The 27,322-nt window shown below is 47.6% G+C and overlaps 1 protein-coding gene across 1 annotated transcript in view; it reads left to right on the forward strand.

Moving 5' to 3' along the window:
* Nucleotides 1-6,572: 6,572 nt before the first annotated feature.
* The window catches only part of TBXA2R (thromboxane A2 receptor), a 225,741-nt gene continuing 204,991 nt past the window's right edge, over nucleotides 6,573-27,322 (forward strand). The window contains exon 1 of the mRNA XM_075337864.1: nucleotides 6,573-7,572. Within this exon, the coding sequence (XP_075193979.1) occupies nucleotides 6,712-7,572 (861 nt within the window). The 5' untranslated portion in view covers nucleotides 6,573-6,711. The remainder of the gene's footprint in view (nucleotides 7,573-27,322) is intronic.

Genomic DNA, 27,322 nt, shown 5'->3' on the forward strand with positions numbered 1-27,322 from the left:
AGTATGCAAAGTTTTTGAGGGCATTTTAAGGGATGACATGCAAAAATATATTGCAGAAAATAATATGATAACTGACAAACAGCATGGATTCATGAAAGATAAGTCATGTCTAACCAATCTGTTGGGGTTCTATGAGGGGGTAAGTGCAAATCTGGATATTGGTAATGCAGTTGATGTGATTTATTTGGACTTTGCAAAGGCATTTGATACTGTACCACATAATAGCCTTATACTAAAGCTCCAGAAGCAAGGAATAGGGGAAACTATATGCAACTGGGTAAGGAATTGGCTAAAAGATAGGAAACAAAGAGTAGTCATAAATGGTACATTCTCTAAATGGGCTATAGTCAGCAGTGGTGTACCGCAGGGATCTGTGCTAGGACCGATTCTTTTTAATCTCTTTATTAATGACCTTGTGGATGGGATTGATAGTAAAGTGTCAGTCTTTGCTGATGACACCAAACTATATAGGACAGTCATGGCGAACCTTTTACAGGCCGAGTGCCCAAACTGTAGCCCTAAACCCAATTTTTTTTCTGAAGTGCCAACCAATCCTATTATATAAAGAATTGATTGTAATCTTACCTTTGCCGTCTTCTCCTCAGCAGGGGGTATCACGCTCATGCTTACCACACATGGAAGCTGAGCCCCTGCCCTTTCCAGACACAGCAGTTGGATTGATCTTTCTGGAAAAAAATTGCAGCATATTAGACAGAGATTTTAGCTGGAATGGATTCAGAGGTCACCCTTTAATCCACATCTACATTTCAAAGTCTGAACATCTCAAAATCCCATAAAGACGTACGAGTTGCTCCCCTCCCCTTTCATTGTGTAGTTCTGTCCCCCTTCCTGGCCACTTACTGGTAAACATGTCTCCCATCCTGATATAGATTTCCTACATTCTGGTATATTTGTCCCCATCATGGCCCCATCCTGGTAAATGTCCTCCATCCTGGTAAATGTTACCCATTCTTGCATGTTCCCCCATGCTTGTAAATGTACCCCATCCTGACATCTTGCCCATCCTTGTAAATGTTCCCCCATCCCGGCATGTACCCCATTCCTGGTAAATGTTCCCAATCCTGGTTAATTTACCCCATCCAGGTAAATGTACCCCTTCCTGATACATGTACCCTATCGTGGCATGTTTCCTCCATCCTGGCAGGCATGTTTCCTCCATCCTGGCAGGCATGTTTCCTCCATCCTGACATGCATGTTTCCTCCATCCTGGCAGGCATGTTTCCTCCATCCTGGCAGGCATGTTTCCTCCATCCTGACGTGCATGTTTCCTCCATCCTGGCGTGCATGTTTCCTCCATCCTGGCGTGCATGTTTCCTCCATCCTGACGTGCATGTTTCCTCCATCCTGGCATGCATGTTTCCTCCATCCTGGCATGCATGTTTCCTCCATCCTGACGTGCATGTTTCCTCCATCCTGGCATGCATGTTTCCTCCATCCTGACATGCATGTTTCCTCCATCCTGGCATGCATGTTTCCTCCATCCTGGCGTGCATGTTTCCTCCATCCTGACGTGCATGTTTCCTCCATCCTGGCGTGCATGTTTCCTCCATCCTGGCAGGCATGTTTCCTCCATCCTGGCAGGCATGTTTCCTCCATCCTGGCATGCATGTTTCCTCCATCCTGGCATGCATGTTTCCTCCATCCTGGCATGCATGTTTCCTCCATCCTGGCAGGCATGTTTCCTCCATCCTGGCATGCATGTTTCCTCCATCCTGGCAGGCATGTTTCCTCCATCCTGACATGTATTCTTTCCTCCATCCTGGCAGGCATGTTTCCTCCATCCTGGCATGCATGTTTCCCCCATCCTGGCATGCATGTTTCCTCCATCCTGGCATGCATGTTTCCCCTATCCTGGCATGCATGTTTCCTCCATCCTGGCATGCATGTTTCCCCCATCCTGGCATGCATGTTTCCCCCATCCTGGCATGCATGTTTCCTCCATCCTGGCATGCATGTTTCCTCCATCCTGGCATGCATGTTTCCCCCATCCTGGCATGCATGTTTCCTCCATCCTGGCATGCATGTTTCCCCCATCCTGGCAGGCATGTTTCCCCCATCCTGGCATGCATGTTTCCCCCATCCTGGCGTGCATGTTTCCCCCATCCTGGCATGCATGTTTCCCATCCTGGCAGGCATGTTTCCCCCATCCTGGCGTGCATGTTTCCCCCATCCTGGCAGGCATGTTTCCCCCATCCTGGCATGCATGTTTCCCCCATCCTGGCAGGCATGTTTCCCCCATCCTGGCAGGCATGTTTCCCCCATCCTGGCATGCATGTTTCCCCCATCCTGGCATGCATGTTTCCTCCATCCTGGCAGGCATGTTTCCTCCATCCTGGCAGGCATGTTTCCTCCATCCTGGCAGGCATGTTTCCTCCATCCTGGCAGGCATGTTTCCTCCATCCTGGCAGGCATGTTTCCTCCATCCTGGCAGGCATGTTTCCTCCATCCTGGCAGGCATGTTTCCTCCATCCTGGCATGCATGTTTCCCCCATCCTGGCAGGCATGTTTCCCCCATCCTGGCAGGCATGTTTCCTCCATCCTGGCATGCATGTTTCCTCCATCCTGGCATGCATGTTTCCTCCATCCTGACGTGCATGTTTCCTCCATCCTGACGTGCATGTTTCCTCCATCCTGGAGTGCATGTTTCCTCCATCCTGACATGTATTCTTTCCTCCATCCTGGCATTCATGTTTCCTCCATCCTGGCAGGCATGTTTCCTCCATCCTGGCATGCATGTTTCCTCCATCCTGGCATGCATGTTTCCTCCATCCTGGCATGCATGTTTCCCCCATCCTGGCAGGCATGTTTCCTCCATCCTGGCATGCATGTTTCCTCCATCCTGGCATGCATGTTTCCTCCATCCTGGCATGCATGTTTTCTCCATCCTGGCATGCATGTTTTCTCCATCCTGGCACGCATGTTCCCCTCCCATGCTGGCATGTGCGTTCCCCCTCTCCGACCCCACGCTGCCATGTGCGTTTCCCCTCTCCCACCCCCCTGCTGCCATGTGCGTTCCCCCTCTCCCACCCCCCCCCGCTGCCATGTGCGTTCCCCCTCTCCGACCCCCCCGCTGCCATGTGCGTTCCCCCTCTCCCACCCCCCCGCTGCCATGTGCGTTCCCCCTCTCCCACCCCATGCTGCCATGTGCGTTCCCCCTCTCCCACCCCCCCGCTGCCATGTGCGTTCCCCCTCTCCCACCCCCCCCGCTGCCATGTGCGTTCCCCCTCTCCCACCCCCCCCCGCTGCCATGTGCGTTCCCCCTCTCCCACCCCCACCCCCCCCACGCTGCCATGTGCGTTCCCCCTCTTCCACCCCCCCCGCTGCCATGTGCGTTCCCCCTCTCCCACCCCCCCCGCTGCCATGTGCGTTCCCCCTCTCCCACCCCCTCCCGCTGCCATGTGCGTTCCCCCTCTCCCACCCCATGCTGCCATGTGCGTTCCCCCTCTCCCACCCCCCCCCGCTGCCATGTGCGTTCCCCCTCTCCCACCCCATGCTGCCATGTGCGTTCCCCCTCTCCCACCCCCCCCGCTGCCACGTGCGTTCCCCCTCTCCCACCCCCCCCGCTGCCACGTGCGTTCCCCCTCTCCCACCCCCCCCCCCCGCTGCCATGTGCGTTCCCCCTCTCCCACCCCCCCCGCTGCCATGTGCGTTCCCCCTCTCCCACACCCCCCCGCTGCCATGTGCGTTCCCCCTCTCCCACCCCCCCCGCTGCCATGTGCGTTCCCCCTCTCCCACCCCCCCCCGCTGCCATGTGCGTTCCCCCTCTCCCACCCCATGCTGCCATGTGTGTTTCCCCTCTCCCACCCCCCCCCCGCTGCCATGTGCGTTCCCCCTCTCCCACCCCATGCTGCCATGTGCGTTCCCCCTCTCCCACCCCATGCTGCCATGTGCGTTCCCCCTCTCCCACCCCCCCCGCTGCCACGTGCGTTCCCCCTCTCCCACCCCCCCCGCTGCCACGTGCGTTCCCCCTCTCCCACCCCCCCCCCCGCTGCCACGTGCGTTCCCCCTCTCCCACCCCCCCCGCTGCCACGTGCGTTTCCCCTCTCCCCCCCCCCCCCCCGCTGCCACGTGCGTTCCCCCTCTCCCACCCCCCCCGCTGCCATGTGCGTTCCCCCTCTCCCACCCCCCCCGCTGCCACGTGCGTTCCCCCTCTCCCACCCCCCCGCTGCCATGTGCGTTCCCCCTCTCCCACCCCCCCGCTGCCATGTGCGTTCCCCCCGCTCCCACCCCCCCCGCTGCCATGTGCGTTCCCCCTCTCCCACCCCCCCGCTGCCATGTGCGTTCCCCCCGCTCCCACCCCCCCCGCTGCCATGTGCGTTACCCCCGCTCCCGCACCCGCTCCCGCACACGAGTTATAAAAAAAAAAAAAAAAAGCAACACACAACTTACCTGCACACGCTCCCCCGCTGCGCGCTGCTGGGTCCTCAGTTCCCACGCGGCCAGCAGACGGCGCCGGCGCTGCTCTCTGACGCTCCTCCGTCTCTTAGGCAACACACTGCAGCCTAGGGGAGGAGGAGTGTCAGAGCGGAGGAGAAATGTCTCCTCCGCTCCAACACAGGTTTGATCTGCCGGCGCGACTGCACTAGCAGATCAAAACTGCAGGGTCGGGCGACAGCACACGTGCCACCAGAATGGGCTCAGCGTGCCCCTGGTGGCACGCGTGCCATAGGTTCGCCATCACTGATATAGGATATTAAAAACTGACGTTGATAGTACAATATTACAAAAAGATCTGGATAAGATGTCAGAATGGGCAGATACCTGGCAAATGAGATTAAATGTTGATAAATGTAAAGTAATGCACCTAGGACGGAGTAATCCTATATCTGTGTATACAATAAATGGAAGTAAACTAGGCATTACAGAACAGGAGAAGGACTTGGGTATTCTCATTACAAATAAGCTGAGCAGCAGCACTCAATGTCAGGCAGCAGCTGGTAAAGCAAACAAGATTCTAGGGTGTATAAAAAGAGAGATTAGATCCCGGGATCCCAACGTATTGTTACCCCTCTATAAATCACTTGTAAGGCCACATCTGGAATATGGTGGCTAACTAGACTACTACAAGGAATGGAGGCCTCCCATATGATGAGAGGTTGAAAAAGTTAGATATGTTTTGCTTAGAAAAAAGACGTCTCAGAGGAGATCTCATTTATATGTATAAACACATGTGGGGTCAATATAAAAGACTGGCACATGACTTATTCCTTCCAAAGACAATACTAAGCACCAGGGGGCACTCACTGCGAGTGGAAGAAAAGCGATTCTGGCAGCTAAATAGGAAAGGGTTCTTTACAGTTAGAGCAGTCAGACTGTGGAATGCTCTACCACAAGAGGTAGTAATGGCAGACACTATAACAGCTTTTAAAAAAGGGCTGGATGATTTCCTCAGTACACACAACATTGCTGTTTATAAGTGACTGAGGGACAAAATGTAGAATTGATGGAGGAAGGTTGAACTAGATGGACTTAGGTCTTTTTTCAACCTATGTAACTATGTAACTATATAGACCCTATGAAGCTGCTTTGCCCGCCAATCACAGTAATGCCACAACCAAGATGGCTGCGGCATTACTGTTATTGGTTAAGAAGTCCAGCATGTTTAGTGGCTGCAAATCAGGCGCCAAACCGGCTAGGCGAAACATACGAATATAGCGAGGTGAGTACACAAAAACTCGCAATATAACGAGTAACCCATTTACCGTACTATCTGTGTCAGTAGCGAATAATAAAGAATACACTCACTCATCATACTTATCAGCTACAATTTGATCCAGAAGATGATAAAAAAAAGCTGATTAAAAGTGTAAAAACTTATTAAATGAAATGCAGATTGTACTCCAGTAACCATAGAAACCATAGAAAGATCTAAAAACTCTGAAGCAGCAAACTGGAGATTCCAAATTTGTGTCAGTCTAAAAAATATTTGGCGACAATTGTATAAGGCTATGTTCACATGTCCAGAAATGTATCCGTTAGGGATCCAGCAGCAATTTGTTGGCAAAATAGTTGTGCAAACACAACCTTTTTCCGTTTTTAAATAATTGATTTTAGCTGGGTCCGTGTTTTTCCAGCTGAAATCAATTACAAAGGGACAAAAAGTTGGGGCTGCACATCATTTTTGCTAACGGATTGCAGTTGGATCCATTTTGACAGATGATTATTGGACATGGGAACGTAGCCTTACTAACCTGAGTCTGACTTCCCTTAAAAAATAGTAAGTGGTAGGCCAAAGTGTGTGTTCTGTGCTCTCAGTATGACTGTTGTACAATGGCAGTTTGCTCTCTGGCGGTTATTGCTGAGCACACCTCTAAAACTATAGTTGATACACTCTCCCACAAAAACCAATAGGTCATTTTTTTGATTGAAGTGTTAAAAAAGCTGTGTGGGTCATAAAAAATACACAATTTTAAGAAAAAAAAAAGACAAAGCTGACGGTGTAATTTAAGTTATACAAAATAGTTTAAAAACTTATAAAACAAACTCATCTCCATTGTATGTATGCATAATATCACTTCAACTGTTCATTTCAAGATTAGTTTCCATGTCAATTAATTGTGAATCACTATGATTTTTCTTTCAGATTTTCATCAATGTACGAAGTTCTTAAAGGAGATGGGAATCATGATACATTTAAAAATTCTGCGAAAACAATGAAGTCCTAATAATTTTTTATATACATTTTTCCATATGAGATCTTTAGAAGAGCCAAATATGTGTATTGGAAACAGAGAAGAGACATATCTATGCCCCCCAATGGAAAAAGCACTGTCATCAGCCGTAGCCTCCTGCTTCCGATATATTAACATCACTAAGTCTGTGGATGGACAAAAGCCTATTACCTCTTTTTGGTTTGCTACAATTTTCTCCCTTATTGGTCTTTCCTCCAACCTGTTTGCTTTTTGTGTCCTGGTTGGTGCATCCAAGAAAACACAAAGTCGCTCAAGGTCATCTTTTTTAATCTTTCTTGGGGGCTTGGTAATCACAGACTTCATGGGACTATTAGTGACAGGTATTATTGTGGTGTCTTACCATTTAACTCAATTTGACTGGCAGATTTTTGATCAAAACTGTTATCTCTGTAACTTTTTTGGGTTATCTATGGTTTTTTATGGACAATGTCCCCTCTTGCTAGGGGCATCAATGGCTGCTGAAAGGTTTTTTGGTATTAATAAACCATTTTCACATTCTGCCAATATTTCAAAAAAGAGAACATACTGCATTGTAGTTATGGTGTGGTGCTTTGCTTTCTTTTTAGCTTTATTTCCAATAATGGGTATTGGTAGTTACACATTGCAGTACCCGAAGTCTTGGTGTTTTCTAACCTTGCTACAGGACCCAAAGAATAAAGCCTTTGGCTTAATTTTTTCTTTGATCGGTATATTTTCCGTCTGCCTCTCCTTCATTTTGAATACAATTAGTGTTGTGACTCTTTGTAGAGTTTATCATGACCGTGAGTCTGTCCAAAGACGCAGAGACAGTGAAGTGGAAATGATGGTACAGTTGGTTGGAATCATGATAATTGCTAGTGCCTGTTGGCTTCCCTTGCTGGTAAGTTTATGGTTTATGCCATTCACATTTTGTATATTTTTTTTGTCAAAATTATACATTTGTTCTTTGTTATGTTTATTTTTTAGGGAGAATTTAATATTCTTATTATAAATATCATATTCATACTGATGTAATTTAATGAAGTTAATTTATGTCACTGTATTGCATTAGAGATCAAGGTGCTAATAGATCTTCTTAACACCTTTGCCCCCATGCCTGTTTTTACCTTCCTGACCAGGCCAATTTTTTTAAAATCTGACCAGTGTCAATTAATGTAGCAATAATTGTGGAACACTTCAAAAGGTCCAAGTTACTCTGAAAATATTTTTTTCATGACATTGTACTTGATGTTACTGGTAAATTTAGGATGAGATTTTTTGCGTTCATTTGTGAAAATTTGTGAAATTTGGCAAACATTTTGAAAATTTGGCAATTTTCAAACTTTAAATTTTAATTCCCTTAAACCAGAGTTATGTTACAAAAAATAGATACTAAATAATATTTATCAATTGTTTTCTTTAAATCAGCAACATTTTCGAAAGCTATTTTTGTTGGGAAGTTAGAAGGGTTAAAAGTTTATCAGCAATTTCTCATTTTTCCTACAAAATTCGCAAAACCATTCTTTTAGGGATCACATCATATTTGAAATGACCTTGAGAGGTCTATGTGACAGAAAATACACAAAAGCGACATCATTTTAAAAACTCGACCCACACAATTCTCAAAAACACATCCAAGATGTTTATTAACCCTTCAGGTGCTTCATAGTACTAAAGCAACTAGGAAAGAAAAAATTAAAATGATATTTTTTTCCCACAAAAATGTTACTTTTGCCCCATATTTTGCATTTTCCCAAGGGTATTAGGAGAAAATAGACCATACATTTTGTTGTGCAAATTCTCCTGAGTACATGATACCCCATATGTGGTGGAGAACTACTGTTTGGGTACATAGCAGGGCTTCGAAGGGAAGGCGCGCTATTTGAAATTTGGACAGCAAAATTGTCTGAAATAGATAACGGACGCCATGTTGCATTTGCAGATCCCTCATGTGCCTAAACAGTGGAAAGCACCCACAATTGACACTATTTTGGAAACTAGACCATTTAAAGAACTTATCTAGATGTTTGGTGAGCACTTTGACCCTACAAGTGCTTCACAGAATTTTATAACGTTGACCCGTGAAAATGAAAAAATACATTTTTATCACAAAAATGTTAGTTTAACGTCAATTTTTTATTTTATTTTTATGTGGTACTCTTTTGAGTACAGGGATACTCCATATGTGGTTAAAACTAGTGTTTGGGCGCACGGCATGGTTCACAAGGGGAGGAGCATTATTTGAATTTTGGAGCGCAAAATTGCCTGGAATAGATAGAGGACACCATGTTGTGTTTGCAGAGTCCCTGATGGGACTAAATATAGGAAACAGCCCACAACTGACTCTATTTTGGAAACTACACCTCTAAAGGAATTCAGCTTGTAGGATTGTTAGCAATTTTAATCCTCCGGTGTTTCTTCGAATGGTATAACAATGGGCTCTGAAAATAAAAACTACCATTTTTCACTAAAATGTTGCTTTGGCCCCAAAGTTTTAATTTTCAAAAAAGTAATAGCATAAAATGGACCATACAATTTGTTTCACAATTTCTCCTGAGCTTGCCAATACCCTACATGTGATCAAAAAATACTTTTGAAGTACAGTGCAAAGCTCTGATGGGAAGGAGTGCCATATTAGAGTGCAGATTTAGTTGGAATGGTTTGGTTGTGCCATGTCACATTGAGAGAGCCCCAGAGTTCCTAGAACAGCAGAAATCCCCCACAAGTGACCCCCTTTTACAAACTGCATCCTTCAATTAATTAATCTAGGAGTACAGTGAGCATATTGATACAACAGGTGTGTCACAAAATGTTATACTATTGGGCAGTGAAACAAAATAATTACATTTTTACCACTAAAAAGATTTCCAATTTTCACAAGGAAAAGGTAAAAAAATGTCCCATAATAGGTTACAGAAATTCTCCTGAACATGGAAAAAGTCCACATGTGATTATACAGTACTGTTAGGCCACACGGCAGGGCTCGGGAAGGAAGGAATGCCATTTGACATTTGGAAAACAGATTTTCCTAGAATATTTTGCAAACTCTTTTTGCGTTCAGAACCCCTAAGTGTCAGAACAGCAGAAACCCTCTCATTTTGGAAATTACACCTCTCTGGGAATTCATCTAGAAGTGTAGTCATGCTTTTGTTTTGTATCTAGAGAATACCCATGTAGTTAAACGCAGTGAATGTTGCAAAATTAAAATTGCAAATAAGCCCTTGTGGTGGCCAGTACATTGCAGTGCCCGTGCATTATGTTCAGTGTCTCCTCACTACAACAATGACAATAAATGGGTGATAACTGTGGTTTAGACACATTGTGGTAGTAAGAAGGGAGGGAGCATTTGTATTTGGGAGTGCAGATTTTGCTGGATTTCTTTTTGGGGGTGGAGCCATAGCACTTTTCCAGAGCCTTAGTGCTACCAGTAGCGTGGAACCATCATATAGTTCAGTTAACAGATGACAAAACTGAATGGGAACTTGTGTTTTTGTGGGTTGAGTTGAATGCCATTTAGTGGCAATTTGGGGTACAGAACATTTTGGATCAGGTTGCATTTATCCTGTGCTCTATGCTGAGCACTTGCGTTAGGGATTCCATCTACATCTTCAAAATACGTGATTCAGGTGACACCCACAATAGATCTATTCACTGTAATTAGGCAGCAGAGTTATTTCAAACTCCATTTGGCCTATGTTCAGTGGTGTCCTTTTCAAAGGTGCACAAAACTGTTTTTGACTGCACTTTTGTGCATGCCTAAAAATTTGGACACCACTGGACCACAAGCCTGACAGGAGTACAAAGTGACTCCATTTGACTCACTAAAGTGAATTTTACATTGTAGATTTTGGCGAATTATATTTTTCAGGGATTTACACATAATCCACAGTGCCAGTGTAAGCACTCAGCGTAGAGCACAGGATAAATGTGAGCAGCGCCTTATTGCGATCTTTGAGTGGTAAAATAAACAAATCAACAGTAGTTGAAGAAGTGACTTTATTACTAATTTTTATGCTGTTCATCTTGCAGTAAAAGTGATTAAATGGCTTCATTTTTCACATCAGTATGATTACAGTGATGGCAGATTTAGGCTATGTGCGCACATTGCTTTTTTCATGCGTTTCAGCAGCATTTTGAGCTGCAGCGTTTTAATGCAAAATTGCATGCGTTTTGATTTCCAGGCAAAGTCTATGGAAAATAAGGCTTTCTTGTGCTCACGATGCATTTACAAATGCTGCATTTTAGTTGCGGAAAATTTGTCAAAATCCCTACTTTTGAAGAAGCAACATGTCAATTGTTTTTGACATTTTGGCAGCGTTTTAATAACATTGAAGTCAATGAGAAATGTCTAAAAGCATTTTTTTCAAGAAAGAATGCGTTTCACTTGCTTTTTACTAGCGATCTGCATGTGTTTTTGACATAATAAATGCAGGTCTTTTGGTCTCTCTCTCTGTCGGTCGGTCTGTCGGTCGGTCTCTCTCTGTCTCTATCTCTCTCTCTGTCCATGCCGGTCTCTCCCTCCCACCCCCTCTCTCATACTCACCGATCCATAATCACCTGCACGGCGTTCACACTGTGGCGGCTTCTCCTCTTTGAAAATTCTGGCCGCTCATTAATCTGTCACATATTCCCTGCTTCCTCCGCCCACCAGCGCCTATGATTGGTTGCAGTCAGACACTCCCCCACACTGAGTGACAGGTGTCTCACTGCAACCAATCACAGCTGCCGGTGGGCGTGTCTATATCGAGCAGTTAAAAAAATAAATAAGTAATTAAAAAAAAAACTATGTGTGGTCCCCCCAATTTGGATACCAGCCAGGGTAAAGCCACATGGCTGAAGGCTGGTATTTTAAGGATGGGGAGCTCCACATTATGGGGAGCCCTCCAGCCTATCAATATCAGCCAGCAGCCACCCGGAATTGCCGCATCCATTAGATGCGACAGTCCATGGACTCTACCCGGCTCATCCCGAATTGCCCTGGTGCGGTGGCAAATGGGGTAATAAGGAGTTAATGGCAGCAGCCCATAGTTGCCACTAAGTCCTAGGTTAATCATGGCAGGCATCTCCCCGAGATACCTTCCATGATTAACCTGTAAGTTAAAGAAAATAAACACACACATCCAAAAAATCCTTTATTTGTAATGAAAGACAAAAAAATCCTTCTTTCACCACTTTATTAATCTTTCAAAAACACCTCCAGGTCCGATGTAATCCACGCAAGGTCCCATGACGCTTCCAGTTCTGCTACATCGGAAGCTTACAGGAATGGCAGTAGAACACCGCCGCTCCTGTGAGCTCCATGCAGCAACTGAAGTGAGTCGCGCAATCAGCTGTGCTGTCACTGCGGTTACCCGCGGCCATCGTTCTCAGGTGGAGGACTGCAGCTGTGGCCGCCAGTAACCTGAGTGAAAGCACAGCTGATCACGTGGCTCACTGCAGTCACTCAGGGGATTTGCGATCACAGATGAGTCCTTCACGTGTGACCGCAAATCAGGCTGCCACACAGAGAGAGCCGCGCAACGTCAGTGAAATTGGGTGAAGCTCTGATGTCATTGTTGTGGACTCCTGTGTCCTGGCACTGACCTCGGAGGTTCATCTGAGTTCATGACAGCACACAGAGACAGAGCCGCGGGATGACAATGAAGTTGGGTGCAGTTCATCTGAGTTCATTCTCATCGCCCGACTCTTTCTGTGTCTGCTGTCAGCGGACATGTAGCAGAGCCGAAATGCATCCAAAACGCATGTAAAATGCATGCAAAATGCATCCAAAATACATGCGTTTTGGATGCATTCATTTTGTCAACACGCAGTGTCACATCTGCCAGAGGGTGCGTTCTTTTCTGCACTGGTCAGGACGCAACGTGCACACATAGCCTTATATAGTTTTTAGGTATGGCTACTAACACTAAAAAATTCTTTTTTACAAAATTAAGGGTTTTTGAATCTTGAAGGCTATAGTTTTTTTGTTATATTTCTGCTGACGGGTGACAGAGTCATGTGAAAGCTTGTTTTTTGAGTTGGAGTTTTTAATGGTATTATTTTGGGCCACATAATATTTTTCATCACTTTCTATTCTGCTTTTTGTGATGAAGAATCACAAAGAAACAGCAATTCAGGAATTATTATTTTTTCCTTACTCTGTTCACCGTATCATAAAAGTGATAAGATTTCGGGTCAGTAAGATTACAGCGATACCACATTTATATTGTTGTTTAAATGTTTTGCCACTTTTACCACCTAAAAACAATTTTATCAAAATAGGAGGATAAAATATCAGCTCACCAGAGACGATAATGTCTGGAAGTAATTTCGGATGATGGGAGAAAAGCAGGTTTAAATACCGCGCCAAACCACAGGAATCAAGATGAAGTCAGTAAATCTCTTTTCTTTATTTTCACAGGTCTACGCGTTTCAAGGACATATCCGTCCTCTTCCTCAGGACAAATGCAGAGAATACTATAGCGAGCAAAAAGCTGCAGGCTCTCATATATGCATTAGAAAAAGGACACGTATGCTTTAATTACGTCATCAACCTCCTCGTGACTCATAGGCACGTGGAGGAATGCATAAAGTTCCTCCACGTGCCTACACTCAGAACTTTATTCATTCCTCCACGTGCCTATAAGTCACGAGGAGGTTGATGACGTAATTAAAGCATACGTGGCCTTTTTCTAATGCATATATGAGAGCCTGCAGCTTTCTGCTCGCTATAGTATTCTCTGCATTTGTCCTGAGGAAGAGGACGGATATGTCCTTGAAACGCGTAGACCTGTGAAAATAAAGAAAAGAGATTTACTGACTTCATCTTGATTCCTGTGGTTTGGCGCGGTATTTAAACCTGCTTTTCTCCCATCATCCGAAATTACTCTGCTTTTGCGGGACTGCTGCCTTCCACGTTCCTTTCATGCTGTCAAAGGGGTTGTGACTGGCACAACCCCATTAGGTGAGTGTTCCTATTGCACATTCACTTTCCATTGTTATACCGGGTAAGACCCTATTTGCGCCTTTCTTCCCACAGTTTATTTCGCTTCAATGTCTGGAAGTAATCATAGCATAGGTCTGGAGCAGCCCTGGCCAGCACCGGAAAGAATACTGAAATAAGTGAGGATTCTCCAGAAAAAAAAAAACATTCAGTAATGAATAAAATCCTATTCATTTCAAGTCCATTAAAAATATGCACAGGTAAACTGCTAGAACACAGATGGATCAAACCTACACATTTCCGCGTCAAGCCTTAATCATGGTTCAAACAATGTGCTGCTATACATTCGAATGCATATAAATGGCTAATGTCGTTATATCTTTAAATAACCCCTTTGTAAAAACAATTAACATTCAATTAGTTATGCAAATAAAGAGGCCACAATCAGTTATATTCACAAAAAGTAAAATGAAAACACAGACACAAAATATAGTTTAGTCACATATCGCATATAAATATTAAGAACATTGCAGGATCATCTCTTGCCTCATTTTTAGGTCATCTGGAACCTTGGTTTGCAGCTTAAATATCCAAAAAGATACCCAATTCAAACTTGTTCTTTTAAAATCACCTCCTCTACCCAATTTATACATCTTCTCTATGGCCCTAAATCTAAGGTTGGTGGTGTTTTAGTGAAAAATGCTTGTGAACTGCTGAAGCATTAAACGCACAAACTGTTTTGGCATCCGATTCTATTTTTTACTGGACCAATAGTACAACTTACGTATTCTATTTTGCAGGCAATTCAGTCTATTAAATTATCAAATAGATAACATCACATGTTATAGTGTGATTGTAGGAAATGCACTTGGAGTGATTGTATCTAAAAAACCCTTGTAGGTAAGCCATGTTTTCATTAATTGGGTATTACGATCCAACAGGTAACAAGGATATAGCATGCTGCCTATAGTAGCCTGGCTCTTTTATTGCTACAAATCTGACACTGTTTTTCTGAAAACATTCAGCAAGTGTTTTGTCCTGGTTTAAAATAGGTAAATATTTCTTACTTATATTACTTTCTTCTAAATTATTCTTATTATACTGTTATACTACATATAAGAATAATGTCCAGATAGTTGATGGACTTTGCCTGAAAGCTAGAGTTAAAGTTAACATTGAATTAAATGCTGTTAGGATAATTGAAAAACTTCTCAGCTTGTATTTCATCTGTTTTCCAAATGAAAATCAGGTTGTCAATATAGAGGCAATAAAATTCAATTAGATGACCAAAATAATTATTTTCATTGATAATGAACTTCTCCTTCCAAACCACAACCACCAAATTGGGAAGCGAAGGTAAAAATTTTCCATGTTCTCCTGTATCACAATATTTTTTTTGTTTCCTTTAAGTTTACTTAATGCTCTGATCTCTTGCTGTGATAAATTACTGTGCAGATTATCGGATTGTTTATCCTAGAGGATTAAGTTCTTCTCAGTCAGCGTCTCGAATTTATCCAGGATTGAAGGCCTCAATTGGACAGGATAGAAGAAGGGGTTATGCATGGGAAAATCATTATTTAAAGATAAACTCGGTGGTCTTGTTTCTAACTGTAGATCCTGTAGAGAGGTGAGATTTAATAAGGCTGCTTTCACACTACGTTTTTTTAACATGCGCCATGAACGTTTTTTTGCTGCAAAAGCGAATCCTGCTTTTACAGCAAAAAAACGCATGCAAACGCATGTGTAATTTTGCAGGATCCTGTCACTTTAAGTTTATGGGCAGGCATTGGAGTCATGTGATCGGGAGTGAGGGGAAGTGAACGTGAAAGACTGGGAGCCGACATTAACAGCTGTGGAGGCTCGTAACCAAGATAAACATCGGGTAACTTGCTTGGATACCCGATACTTACATTGGTTACGAGCGTCTGCAGCTGCTAGGAGCCGGGCTCCCTGCACACCAAGATAAACATCGGGTAACTAAAGGTACCGTCACACTAAGCAACATCGCTAGCAACATTGCTGCTGAGGCACAACTTGCTAGCGATGTTGCTGTGTGTGACATCCAGCAACAACCTGGCCCCTGCTGTGAGGTCGCCAGTTGTTGCTGAATGTCCTGGACCATTTTTTAGTTGTTGCTCTCCCGCTGTGAAGCACACATCGCTGTGTGTGACAGCGACAGAGCAACAACTAAACGTGCAGTGAGCAGGGAGCCGGCTTCTGCGGAAGCTGGTAACCAATGTAAATATCGGGTAAGCAAGAAGCCCTTTCCTTGGTTACCCGATATTTACCTTCGTTTCCAGCGTCCGCCGCTCTCACGCTGTCAGTGCCGGCTCCCTGCTCTCTGCACACGTAGCTGGAGTACACATCGGGTAATTAACCCGATGTGTACTGTGGCTAGGAGTACAGGGAACAGGGAGCCAGCACTGGCAGTGTGAAAGCGGCGGACGCTGGTAACGAAGGTAAATATCGGGTAACCAAGGAAAGGGCTTCTTGGTTACCCAATGTTTACCGTGGTTACCAGCGTCGGCAGAAGGCGGTTCCCTGCTGCCTGCACATGTAGCAGACTACACATCGGGTAATTAACCCGATGTGAACTGTGGCTAGGTGTGCAGGGAGCCAGCGCTAAGCGGTGTGCTGGTAACCAAGGTAAATATTGGGTTGATTACCCGATATTTACCTTAGTTACCAAGCGCAGCATGCTTCCACGTGTTGCGACGCTCCAGCGATCCCTGCCAGGTCAGGTTGCTGGTGGGATCGCTGGAGCGTCGCTTAGTGTGACATCTCACCAGCGACCTCCTAGCAACTTACCAACGATCCCTATCAGGTTGTATTGTTGTTGGGTTCGCTGGTAAGTTGTTTAGTGTGACTGGGATTTAAGACCGCGGTTACCCGATGTTTACCTTGGTTACGAGCGTCCTCCGCTCTCAGGCGGGGGAGAGTGGAGGGAGAGAGAGAGGGAGGGGGAGAGAGGGAGGTGGAGAAAGAGGGAGGGAGGTGGAGAGAGTGAGAGAGGGGGAGAGAGGGAGAGAGGGGGAGGGAGGTGGAGAGAGGGACTGATCACCCGAGGCTAGTTTCTGTGCATGCTCTGTAGAGCAAGCAGGATCTTGTCTATCAGCATGCCAGTGTTCACATGCGTTTGCATGCAGTATAGTCAGGATCCAGCAATTTGCAGTATTTGGACGCAGCTCAAAAACGCTACAAGTAGCATTTTTGAAAAAATTTAAAAAACTGCAAGTCGCTGGATCCTTACTATAACGCACGCAAACACATGTTGACGCGAGTCCATTGCAAATGCATTGAAATGAAAACGCATTTGCACTGGATCCGTTTTTGCGTTAAAAAAAACGTTCATTACGGATGTTAAAAAAACGTAGTGTGAAAGCAGCCTTAGTCTAACACCAAAGTTATTATTGGAGAAAAAAAGTGTAAAAATAGTTACAATCACATTAAACCTCCTCCCACACAGGGGAATTCACATCCTCAGCAGAGAAATGACATATAAAAGTAAGGTTTCTCACTATTTTGTTTACATCCAAAAATGTTTTAAAAATATCAAACCTATTAGTTGGTGAACAACCACATTTTTTAGATAATAAGGAGATTTGTGGAGACAACAAAATAACGCTGGAAAGATTCTAAGCCTGACAAGTTATACTGTAGTCTGTTCCTGCATCGTTGTGGATTCCTTCAAAAATTCTGTTTGCTCCCCACCTATCTGCAGCATTTTTTGTCTGTGTGAATTTGGATGCTAGAAATGAATCTTTCTCATAAGTTTGCCCTGGGACAACAAGATGATCAACAGAAGTAAATGAGGCAGACGAATGTGTAGATGTATTGGAAAAACTGACCCTTTTGTCATAGTATCAGTGTAAATGGCATTTATAATTTCTCAAAATAGATTTTTTAGGTTTGAAAAATTTCCATGTATATGTGATGCCCTGGCAAAACCAGGTAGTCACAAATAGTTCACATCCTCCTTGTCAACATCACAACCCACACTTAGGCATAACACACAGCCATAAAACCCTAGTCACCCTCTCATGAGAATCAGGACACACCAGTGGGCGGGATCAGGCGGATGAGAATGCCCACCTAGGAGTCTTGAGGAGTCAAAGGCGGGATGCAGACAGTGCAGTTTGAAGATCAGTTTTGACAGCAGTCAAGTGCAGACCGTTGACAGCAGTGGTAGTCAGGGGTAGTGGCCCTTGAACTACTTGGCTAGGTTGCAGATGGTGAGCAGAGCCAAAGGCGATGGAGATTCGGTCACAGGAGACCTAAAGTGGACCGGGGCAGGGTTGTAGCCCACCGGTACCAACAGCGGGAATCCGGTCCAGAGGCCGTGCACAGTCGGGGGGCCTGGACCCTAGGGCAAGGAAGGTTGCAAGCCCCTCTCCAATTAACCAGCCGGGGACAAGGTTCAAGACATTGTCCCAATTTACTGCCCAGATAGAGCGAAACGGAAGCCCAACTCGGGGGATAGGGTGTCCGCCAAGAACCCACTGAAATCCCAAGGGTCAGCTTTCGCGGGCCACAGCTCCCAACACAAATTGAACCGGGAGTGGACTTCTCCATTCCATGCGAAGTCGTCCAAAAGAGAAGGAAACACAGAGTGCAGGAGGAAGGGTTATCTGCTCATCAACCTGGGTGAGGGACCCGAATGCACCCTCCAAAGGCAGCCAGCCACTGGCAACTTGGTTTACTACTGGACTCGTGTGAAATTATTGAACTGTGAGTACATCATTGTGTGACACCTCCAGCAGCCATCACTCCCGTGTTCGTTTCCCCCGGGCCCCTGAACTACACCTCCCCTACCCGTGGAGGGGATCCCATCTTGCTTCCCCCTGCTCCATCAGCCCAGGGCGCCCCATCAACAGGCAGCGGCGGTGCCAACATTCTTCAGTGCAACCCACGGGTGGCGTCACAGATAACCTACCTTGTGAATATCCCCTTTTCCGATGGTCGTGAGGATGGGCGGCCGTGCGAGCCCGGGTCCGGTCACCACTCGAGCCACAGCAGCGAACCCGGATCCAAGCAGACCTCCAACAGAAGCGGCAGCGGCCCCCGCCCGCAACAACCTGAACCTGGCGTCACGAACAGGATTCTTGCCCCATCAGTAGATGACGTGCGCCTTACTTCAAGTTCCATGAACTGTTTGAAAATTTTGAATTGCTGCCATCTTTGGCGCCAAAAATGACAACTCTGTCATCTTCTTCCCGCGAAGTTAAAAACCCCCCCTCCTGGGAACGTGGGCGGAAGCTGGTAATTCCCAAGACAGGAAGCGCAAAGGACAGTGGGTCCAGCGAGATTGCTGCAGAAAACCAAGGGGGAAAGACCGGAAGAATGTCGGCACCTGATAGCGATGGTGGAGCGGTGGTTCCCGCAGTGGTGCAGGATCATGGAGAAGCGACAGGCCCCACACCGGTTGCAGGAACAGTGGAGCTTGCGGTTTCGGCAGCCACCCCAGCGATGGTACCTCCCCGTCCTGTAGCAGCTGACGGCGCTGAGCGCGCTGCCTGCGGTACCTGAGGTGGAATCTGCAGCCTCTGGTGAAGATTAACAGGCTGGTCAGGACTCCTAATCAGCGGAGCATGAGGAGAGTGACTCTGGCACCAGTACCCCGGAGGCGGCGTGGGTCCCTCGATTCGGTGGGAATGGCTACAGAATGTCCATGTCCTCGCAGGCACTCCGCACGTTGGAAATGTATGAAATGGAGGCGGATTCCACCTCAGAGGATGAGCCCTCATCCGCCACTGTTGGTGGGTTGGTGCCAGTTTGCCGACGCTGTGATCTGCCCGGGTACTTTGCCAGAGTGTTCCCGGGAGGCACCCGGCCTTAAAGGGACAGGAACCCTAAAGTGAGGTAAAAGTTTCAAGTTTTAAGGACTGTACCCTTGTTGAACGTCCTCATGTTCCGTGGAGGAGGCCATCTGGATCCCCAGGTGGAGGGTGGCAGGACAGTTAAAAGTTAAACAGTTTGAAATGCCCCATTCTTGTTGAACGTCTTCATCCCTGCCTGCTAAAGATGAAGAGCCCATCAGGGGTCGGAGCCCTTTGTGGAGGATGGAGCCAGACCAGGAAAAAGAAAAGCAGCTGCCCCTGCACCGCAAGCAACTGGAGAAGGGGTCTCAGGACAGTGCAGCACCGTGAGTGTAGGTGGCACTGGGGATCCGTGTTGTTTGGGTGGTGGGTTGTTGTGGAGAGGAGCTGCAGCAAGAGCCTGCCCAGGCAGCAGTGTTAAAACGTTTTTATTTCCACTTTCTTGCTACCCCCACTGCCAGGACTGCAACACCTCTGGAGAGGTTGGTTGGAGGAAGGGCCTGAGGTAGAGTTGGCCGAGGCCCAGTCACTAACAAAACCAGTGGCTAACCTCCAGGCCAAGGGTTCCCAGACTATGGAACTCTTGGGGTGGACTGGCGGGCGAGAAAATTTGCCCGGACATTGCAAACACCCCAGGAACCCGGAACGGTGTGTACTTGGATTAGCGGTGGCACCAAGGGTGGGTTCAGGTGTTTTGGGTGGCGGGTGAAAACGTGAAATGTAGAGGATTGTTTCAGATATTTCAACGTTCAAGTAATGTGCCTCCCGTAAGGGATGAATGTTTACCATGTTTTTTATATTTTTGTTACTTTTCTACTTTACAGTTGCTGAAAAAAAATAAACGTCAGTGGCCGGACAGCCCGCGGAAGGGCTGTATTCAACCAAGGGGGAGTGTGACGCCCTGGCAAAACCAGGTAGTCACAAATAGTTCACATCCTCCTTGTCACCATCACAACCCACATTTAGGCATAACACACAGCCATAAAACCCTAATCACCCCCTCATGATAACCAGGACACACCAGTGGGTGGGATCAGGTGGATAAGAACGCCCACCTAAGGGTCTTGAGGAGTGAGAGGCGGGAACCAGACAGTGCAGTTTGAAGATCAGTTTTGACAGCACTGGTAGTCAGGGGTAGTGGCCCTTGAACTACTTGGCTAGGTGGCAGATGGTGAGCAGAACCACAGGCGACGGAGATCCGGTCGCAGGAGACCTAAAGTGGACTGGGGCAGGGTTGTAGCCTGCCAGTACCGACAGTAAGAATCCGGTCCGGAGGCCGTGCACAGTTGCGGTGCCTGGACCCTAGGGCGAGGAAGGTTGCAAGCCCCTCTCCAATTAACCAGCCGGAAACAGGGTTCCAGACTTTGTCCCAATTTACTGCCCAGATAGATCGAAATGGAAGCCCAACGCGGGGGATAGGGTGTCCGCCAAGAATCCACTGAAATCCCAAGAGTCAGCTTTCGCGGGCCACAGCTCCCAACACAAATTGAACCGGGAGTGGACTTCTCCATTCCATGCGAAGTCGTCCACAAGAGAAGGAAACACAAAGCGCAGAAAGAAGGGTTATCTGCTCATCAACCTGGGTGAGGGACCCGAATGCACCCTCCAAAGGCAGCCAGCCACTGGCAACTTGGTTTACTACTGGACTCGTGTGAAATTATTGAACTGTGAGTACACCATTGTGTGACACCTCCAGCAGCCATCACTCCCGTGTTAGTTTCCCCCGGGCCCCGGAACTACACCTCCCCTACCCGTGGAGGGGATCCCATCTTGCTTCCCCTGCTCCATCAGCCCAGGGCGCCACATCAACAGGCAGCGGCGGTGCCAACATCCTTCACTGTAACCCACGGGTGGCGTCACTGATAACCTACCTTGTGAATATCTCCTTTTACGATGGTCGTGAGGATGGGCGACCGTGCGAACCCGGGTCCGGTCACCACTCGAGCTGCAGCAGCGAACCCGGATCCAAGCAGGCCTCCAACAGAAGCGGCAGCGGCCCCCCGCCCGCAACAACCTGAACCTGGCATCACGAACAGGATTCTTACCCCATCAGTAGATGACGTGCGCCTTACTTCAAGTTCCATGAACTGTTTGAAAACTTTGAACTGCCGCCATCTTTGGCGCCAAAAATGACAACTCCGTCATCTTCTTCCCGCGAAGTTAAAGCCCCCTCTCCTGGGAACGCGGGCGGAAGCTGGTAATTCCCAAGACAGGAAGCGCAAAGGACAGTGGGTCCAGCGAGATTGCTGCAGAAAACCAAGGAGGAAAGACCGGAAGAATGTCGGCACCTGATAGCGATGGTGGAGCCGTGGTTCCCGCAGTGGTGCAGGATCATGGAGAAGCGACAGGCCCCGCACTGGTCGCAGGAACGGTGGAGCTTGCGGTTTTGGCAGCCACCCCCAGCGATGGTACCTCCCCGTCCTGTAGCAGCTGACGGCGCTGAGCGCGCTGCCTGCGGTACCTGAGGTGGAATCTGCAGCCTCTGGTGAAGATTAACAGGCTGGTCAGGACTCCTAATCAGCGGAGCATGAGGAGAGTGACTCTGGCACCAGTACCCCGGAGGCAGCGTGGGTCCCTCGATTCAGTGGGAATGGCTACAGAATGTCCCTGTCCTCACAGGCGTTCCACACGTTGGAAATGTATGAAATGGAGGCGGATTCCACCTCAGAGGATGAGCCCTCATCCGCCACCGTTGGTGGGTTGGTGCCAGTTTGCCGACGCTGTGGTCTGCCCGGGCACTTTGCCAGAGTGTTCCCGGGAGGCACCCGGCCTTAAGGGGACCGGAACCCTAAAGTGAGGTAAAAGTTTCAAGTTTTAAGGACTGTTCCCTTGTTGAACGTCCTCATGTTCCGTGGAGGAGGCCATCTGGATCTCCAGGTGGAGGGTGGCAGGACAGTTGTCACACTTCCCGGTCCCCGGGCCCCGCTCTCCGGTCCCCGTGCCCCGCACTCCGGTTCCCGTGGTCCGCTCCCCGCCGGCGTCCCCTGCTCACCACCCCGGTCCCGGTCCCGTCCTCCTCGCCTGCACCCTCCTTGTGTCCTGCTCCCCGCTCCCGGCGCTCCTCTGCGACATGGGACACACAGCCGGGCGCTCCTGCTTCCTCCTCACCGCTTCCTGGACTAGCTTCTGGCACACAGGCCTCGCGCATGCGCATTAGGGCGCGCGTGCGGTCATTGACCCTCTCTTAAAGGGCCAGCACCCAGAAACAGGATATTGCATAGACAGGTACAGGGTATATTAGGGTTCTCTTTCCTGGTGGGCGGGGCCTGTTCTACGTGTTTAGCAAGCTAGTGTTCAGGTCCCCGTATTGCTTTACCCTGTGCTTTGCCCTGTATTAACCCTGTCTGTCTCGCAGAGCCTGTCCTGCCACGCCAGCCGCTCCGAACCAAGTCCATCCCTGGACCCTGACGGTGACTTCGGCGGATGTTCCACCACCTCTGCAGCTCCGCCAGTCTCCAGTCCCTGGCTCTGTTCGGTGACCTGCCCCATCGCTCAGCAGGTTCCGGATTCCGCCTGACCCTACAACCCGGCCTCGGACCCTGAGCCTCGCCACCCGGACTACCGTCCAGAACTCCGTGGGTTCAACAACATACACCTTTCCTGCTCCTCTACGGACTGTCTGGCTACCAATAGTGCTTCGGCTGCCGTGCATCAGGACCCTCTGGCGGGGTGACCGGCCTGGCTGCCTCCTCAGGGGAAATCGGTGTACGGTCCAGTGCTTCCACCATCCGGACGTAACAACAGTTCAAAGTTAAACAGTTTGAAATGCCCCATTCTTGTTGAATGTCTTCATCCCTGCCTGCTAAAGATGACGAGCCCATCAGGGGTCGGAGCCCTTTGTGGAGGATGGAGCCAGACCAGGAAAAAGAAAAGCAGCTGCCCCTGCACCGCAAGCAACTGGAGAAGGGGTCTCAGGACCGTGCAGCACCGTGAGTGAAGGTGGCACTGGGGATCCGTGTTGTTTGGGTGGTGGGTTGTTGTGGAGAGAAGCTGCAGGAAGAGGCTGCCCAGGCAGCAGTGTTAAAACGTTTTTATTTCCACTTTCTTGCTACCCCCACTGCCAGGACTGCAACATCTCTGGAGAGGTTGGTTGGAGGAAGGGCCTGAGGTAGAGTTGGCCGAGGCCCAGTCACTAACAAAACCGGTGGCTAACCTCCAGGCCAAGGGTTCCCAGACTATGGAACTCTTGGGGTGGACTGGCGGGCGAGAAAATTTGTCCGGACATTGCAAACACCCCAGGAACCCGGAACGGTGTGCACTTGGATTAGCGGTGGCACCGAGGGTGGGTTCAGATGTTTTGGGTGGCGGGTGAAAACGTGAAATGTAGATGATTGTTTCAGATATTGCAACGTTCAAGTAATGTGCCTCCCGTAAAGGATGAATGTTTACCATGTTTTTTATATTTTTGTTACTTTTCTACTTTACAGTTGCTGAAAAAAAATAAACGTCAGTGGCCGGACAGCCCGCGGATGGGCTATATTCAACCAAGGGGGAGTGTGACGCTCTGGCAAAACCAGGTAGTCACAAATAGTTCACATCCTCCTTGTCACCATCACAACCCACACTTAGGCATAACACACAGCCATAAAACCCTAATTACCCCCTCATGATAACCAGGACACACCAGTGGATTGTAGCCCGCCAATACCGACAGTGGGAATCCGGTCCGGAGGCAGTGCACAGTCGCGGTGCCTGGACCCTAGGGCGAGGAAGGTTGCAAGCCCCTCTCCAATTAACCAGCCGGGGACAAGGTTCAAGACATTGTCCCAATTTACTGCCCAGATAGAATGAAACGGAAGCCCAACGCGGGGGATAAGGTGTCCGCCAAGAACCCACTGAAATCCCAAGGGTCAGCTTTCGCGGGCCACAGCTCCCAACACAAATTGAACCGGGAGTGGACTTCTCCGTTCCATGCGAAGTCGTCCAAAAGAGAAGGAAACACAAAGTGCAGGAGGAAGGGTTATCTGCTCATAAATCTGGGTGAGTGACCCGAATACACCCTCCAAAGGCAGCCGGCCACTGGCAACTTGGTTTACTACTGGACTCGTGTGAAATTATTGAACTGTGAGTACACCATTGTCTCCCGGTCCGGTCCGGCGCCCCACCTCCAGCAGCCATCACTGTCAAAATGTGACAGTGCGATGTAAATGCCTGAAGTGGGTAACGCATACTTACCCGCCACCCTCAGAAGTCACGTGACGTGATCACGTGGAGCCGATGGTTGCCATGGTAGTACAGGGTCATGTGATGACTCCTGTAGCGATAATGAGTCACTTCTTACAGCCAGCAGAACACCGTGTGTGATAGAGGAGAGCAGCATTTCTGCAGATCAGAGCGATGCAGCTGTGAGCTACAGAAATGAACAAGCGATCAGACTGCTGATCCTTATAGTCCCGTAGGGGGACTAGTAAAATAAAAAAACAGTTAAGAAAGTTTTAAAAAATTAAAAAAAATAGAAAAACCCTAAAAGTTCAAATCACCCCCCATTTGCCAAATTGAAAATTAAAGGGTTACAAAAAAAAAAATATACACATATTTAGTATCGCCACAGTCATAAATGCCTGATCTATCAAAATATAAAATCAATTAATCTGATCGGTAAACGGCGTATTGGAAAAAAATCCAAACACAAAAATTACGTTTTTTGGTCACCACACGTTTTGCGCAAAATGCAATAACAAGCGATCAAAATTAAGCATCTGAGCAAAAATGATACCATTAAAAATGTCAGCTTTAGACACAAAAGATAAGTCATCACTGAGCCCCAGATCCCGAAAAATGTGACCGTTACGGATTTTGGAATATGGCGCAAAAAGTGCCCCCCTTTTTTTGGACAAACTTCTGAATTTTTACTCGTACCAACCTGAGGCATCAAACAAACACATCAGTTTTATCATATAGTGAACACAGTGAAAGTAAAATATTCCAAAAACAATCATGCATTTGAATTTTTTGCAATTTTTCCGCACTTGGAATTTTTTTTGCCATTTTCCAGTAAACTATATGATAAAACTAATAGTTTCCTTCAAACGTACAACTCATCTAACAAAAAATAAGTCCTTATATGGCAAAATTGGCAGAAAAATAAAAATGTTACGGCTCTTGGAAGAAAGGGAGCAAAAAAACCCCGGAAAAACGGAAAATCACCCAGGGGTGAAGGGGTTAACAAGGCAGCAAGGTAAAAACAGAATACATGCACAAGGTGATTTAGAAAAATTGGAACAGTCTAACTATTCGTTATCCTGAGCCATTCAGAGATCGGGGATGGGGTAAGTTTGAAACCGTAAAGCACATGTTTCAAACTCACTCCATCCCTAGACTGTTACGGTTCCCGTTTCTGGGGATCTGCGTGTCTCCTTATCCTTTGCTGTGGTCTGGCTATGCTATATCTTGGTCCCAGGTCTGTGTGGCGCTGGAGACTATGTTCTGATCCCATGCTACTGAGCATGTGCGAGCGCTGGAGACTAAGTCCTATCTTGGAGCCATTGCACATGTGCGGTTGACATCATCACTGACACGAGGTCACATGTCTCTGACACATTCTAAGCCGATTGGCCGCTGGTCATGTGCTTATGACGCTTTGCTCTGTGATAGGCCAGCGTGACGTCATTGATGACGATTCTCGCAGCGGATTGGCTGGTGTCCTCCATCTTGGATGAGGCACAGAGTCTATATAAGACCCTGACGCACGCTGCTCGGCGCTCAGTCCTCTTGGTTCCTGCATAGGAGTAGACGCTCTGTGCATGTCCCTTGCGGCACCTATTGTCTATCTAGGTGAGCGTTATCGGTAGGGTAACGCTCTTGTACCTTGTAGCTTATGCTGTGGTCCGTATCCTCGCACCTTAGTGGAGCGGACATAGGCAGGTGCTTTCTGCACATGGTCTGGCTGGGCCTTGTGGTTCTACTCTGAGGTGAGCGCTATCGGTAGGGTAGCGCTCCTGTACCTTTCAGCCATACTGTTGTCCGTGTCCTCTCACCTTAGTGGAGCGGACATAGGTCAGGTGGTCGTTGCCTTCTAGGGTAACGTTCCACTACGCTGCCTCCTGTAGCAGTCCGTATCCTCGCACACTAGGGGAGCGGTCATAGGCAGGAGTTTCAAGCTAGCAGCATTGCTGCTGTCCGTATCCTTGCACCACAAGTGGAGCGGACATAGGTAGGTGCCATATTACACACACTACACTTAATCTCTGTGACTGTTAACTGAGACAGGTGCTTTCACGCTCACAGATTGTGAGACTTCTTTGCACTTTTATGTTGTATTCCTCACTCTTTTGCATTTCCACTCCTATGTTATGCTAAGAGGTAGTCTCTGTGACTTAAACAGTATATGCCGCTATTGGCCTTGGTGACACTGTGACGTAACAGTGTCAGTACCACTTTGGTGGTACAGGTTTCCCCTATCCTCTATTCTGCAGCAAAGCTCTGCACGGTGAACCCTGACTGTCGGATAGCCTTCCATTCCCTTATTATCCGACAGCCCCGTAACATAGACTTCCAAATCACTGATGATTCACACACTGATGAAACGTGTTGGGAAAGAGGGATGTGAATGGGGGCAGACAGTATGGTAATTTGCGGTAATGTGAGGCAGCTTGTATTTGCCCCCTTCGGCTACTTACCTCGCTAGTGAACCAGTGTCAGGACAACGAAATTTGAGACTGTTCCAGTGGGGTACCTCCATCACGGCACTCTGCTGCTCAAAGTCCATGAAGAAGCCTTCTACATCTCCAGAAGCCTCAACAAATGGCTTGAAGTCTGTCTGGGTGATTCATACAGGCTCCCGGATCGCTGGGTTTATACTCCAACTCACATTACTCCCTCTGTCAGACTCCATTGCTTCTTGTCGCCTCTGTGCTCGGCGAGCAGCCTCTTGCTGATTATACTGCTGAGATACACCGGGGCCAAGAGCTGCC

Source organism: Anomaloglossus baeobatrachus, chromosome 1 (assembly GCF_048569485.1).
Source record: "Anomaloglossus baeobatrachus isolate aAnoBae1 chromosome 1, aAnoBae1.hap1, whole genome shotgun sequence".
NCBI lineage: Eukaryota > Metazoa > Chordata > Amphibia > Anura > Aromobatidae > Anomaloglossus > Anomaloglossus baeobatrachus.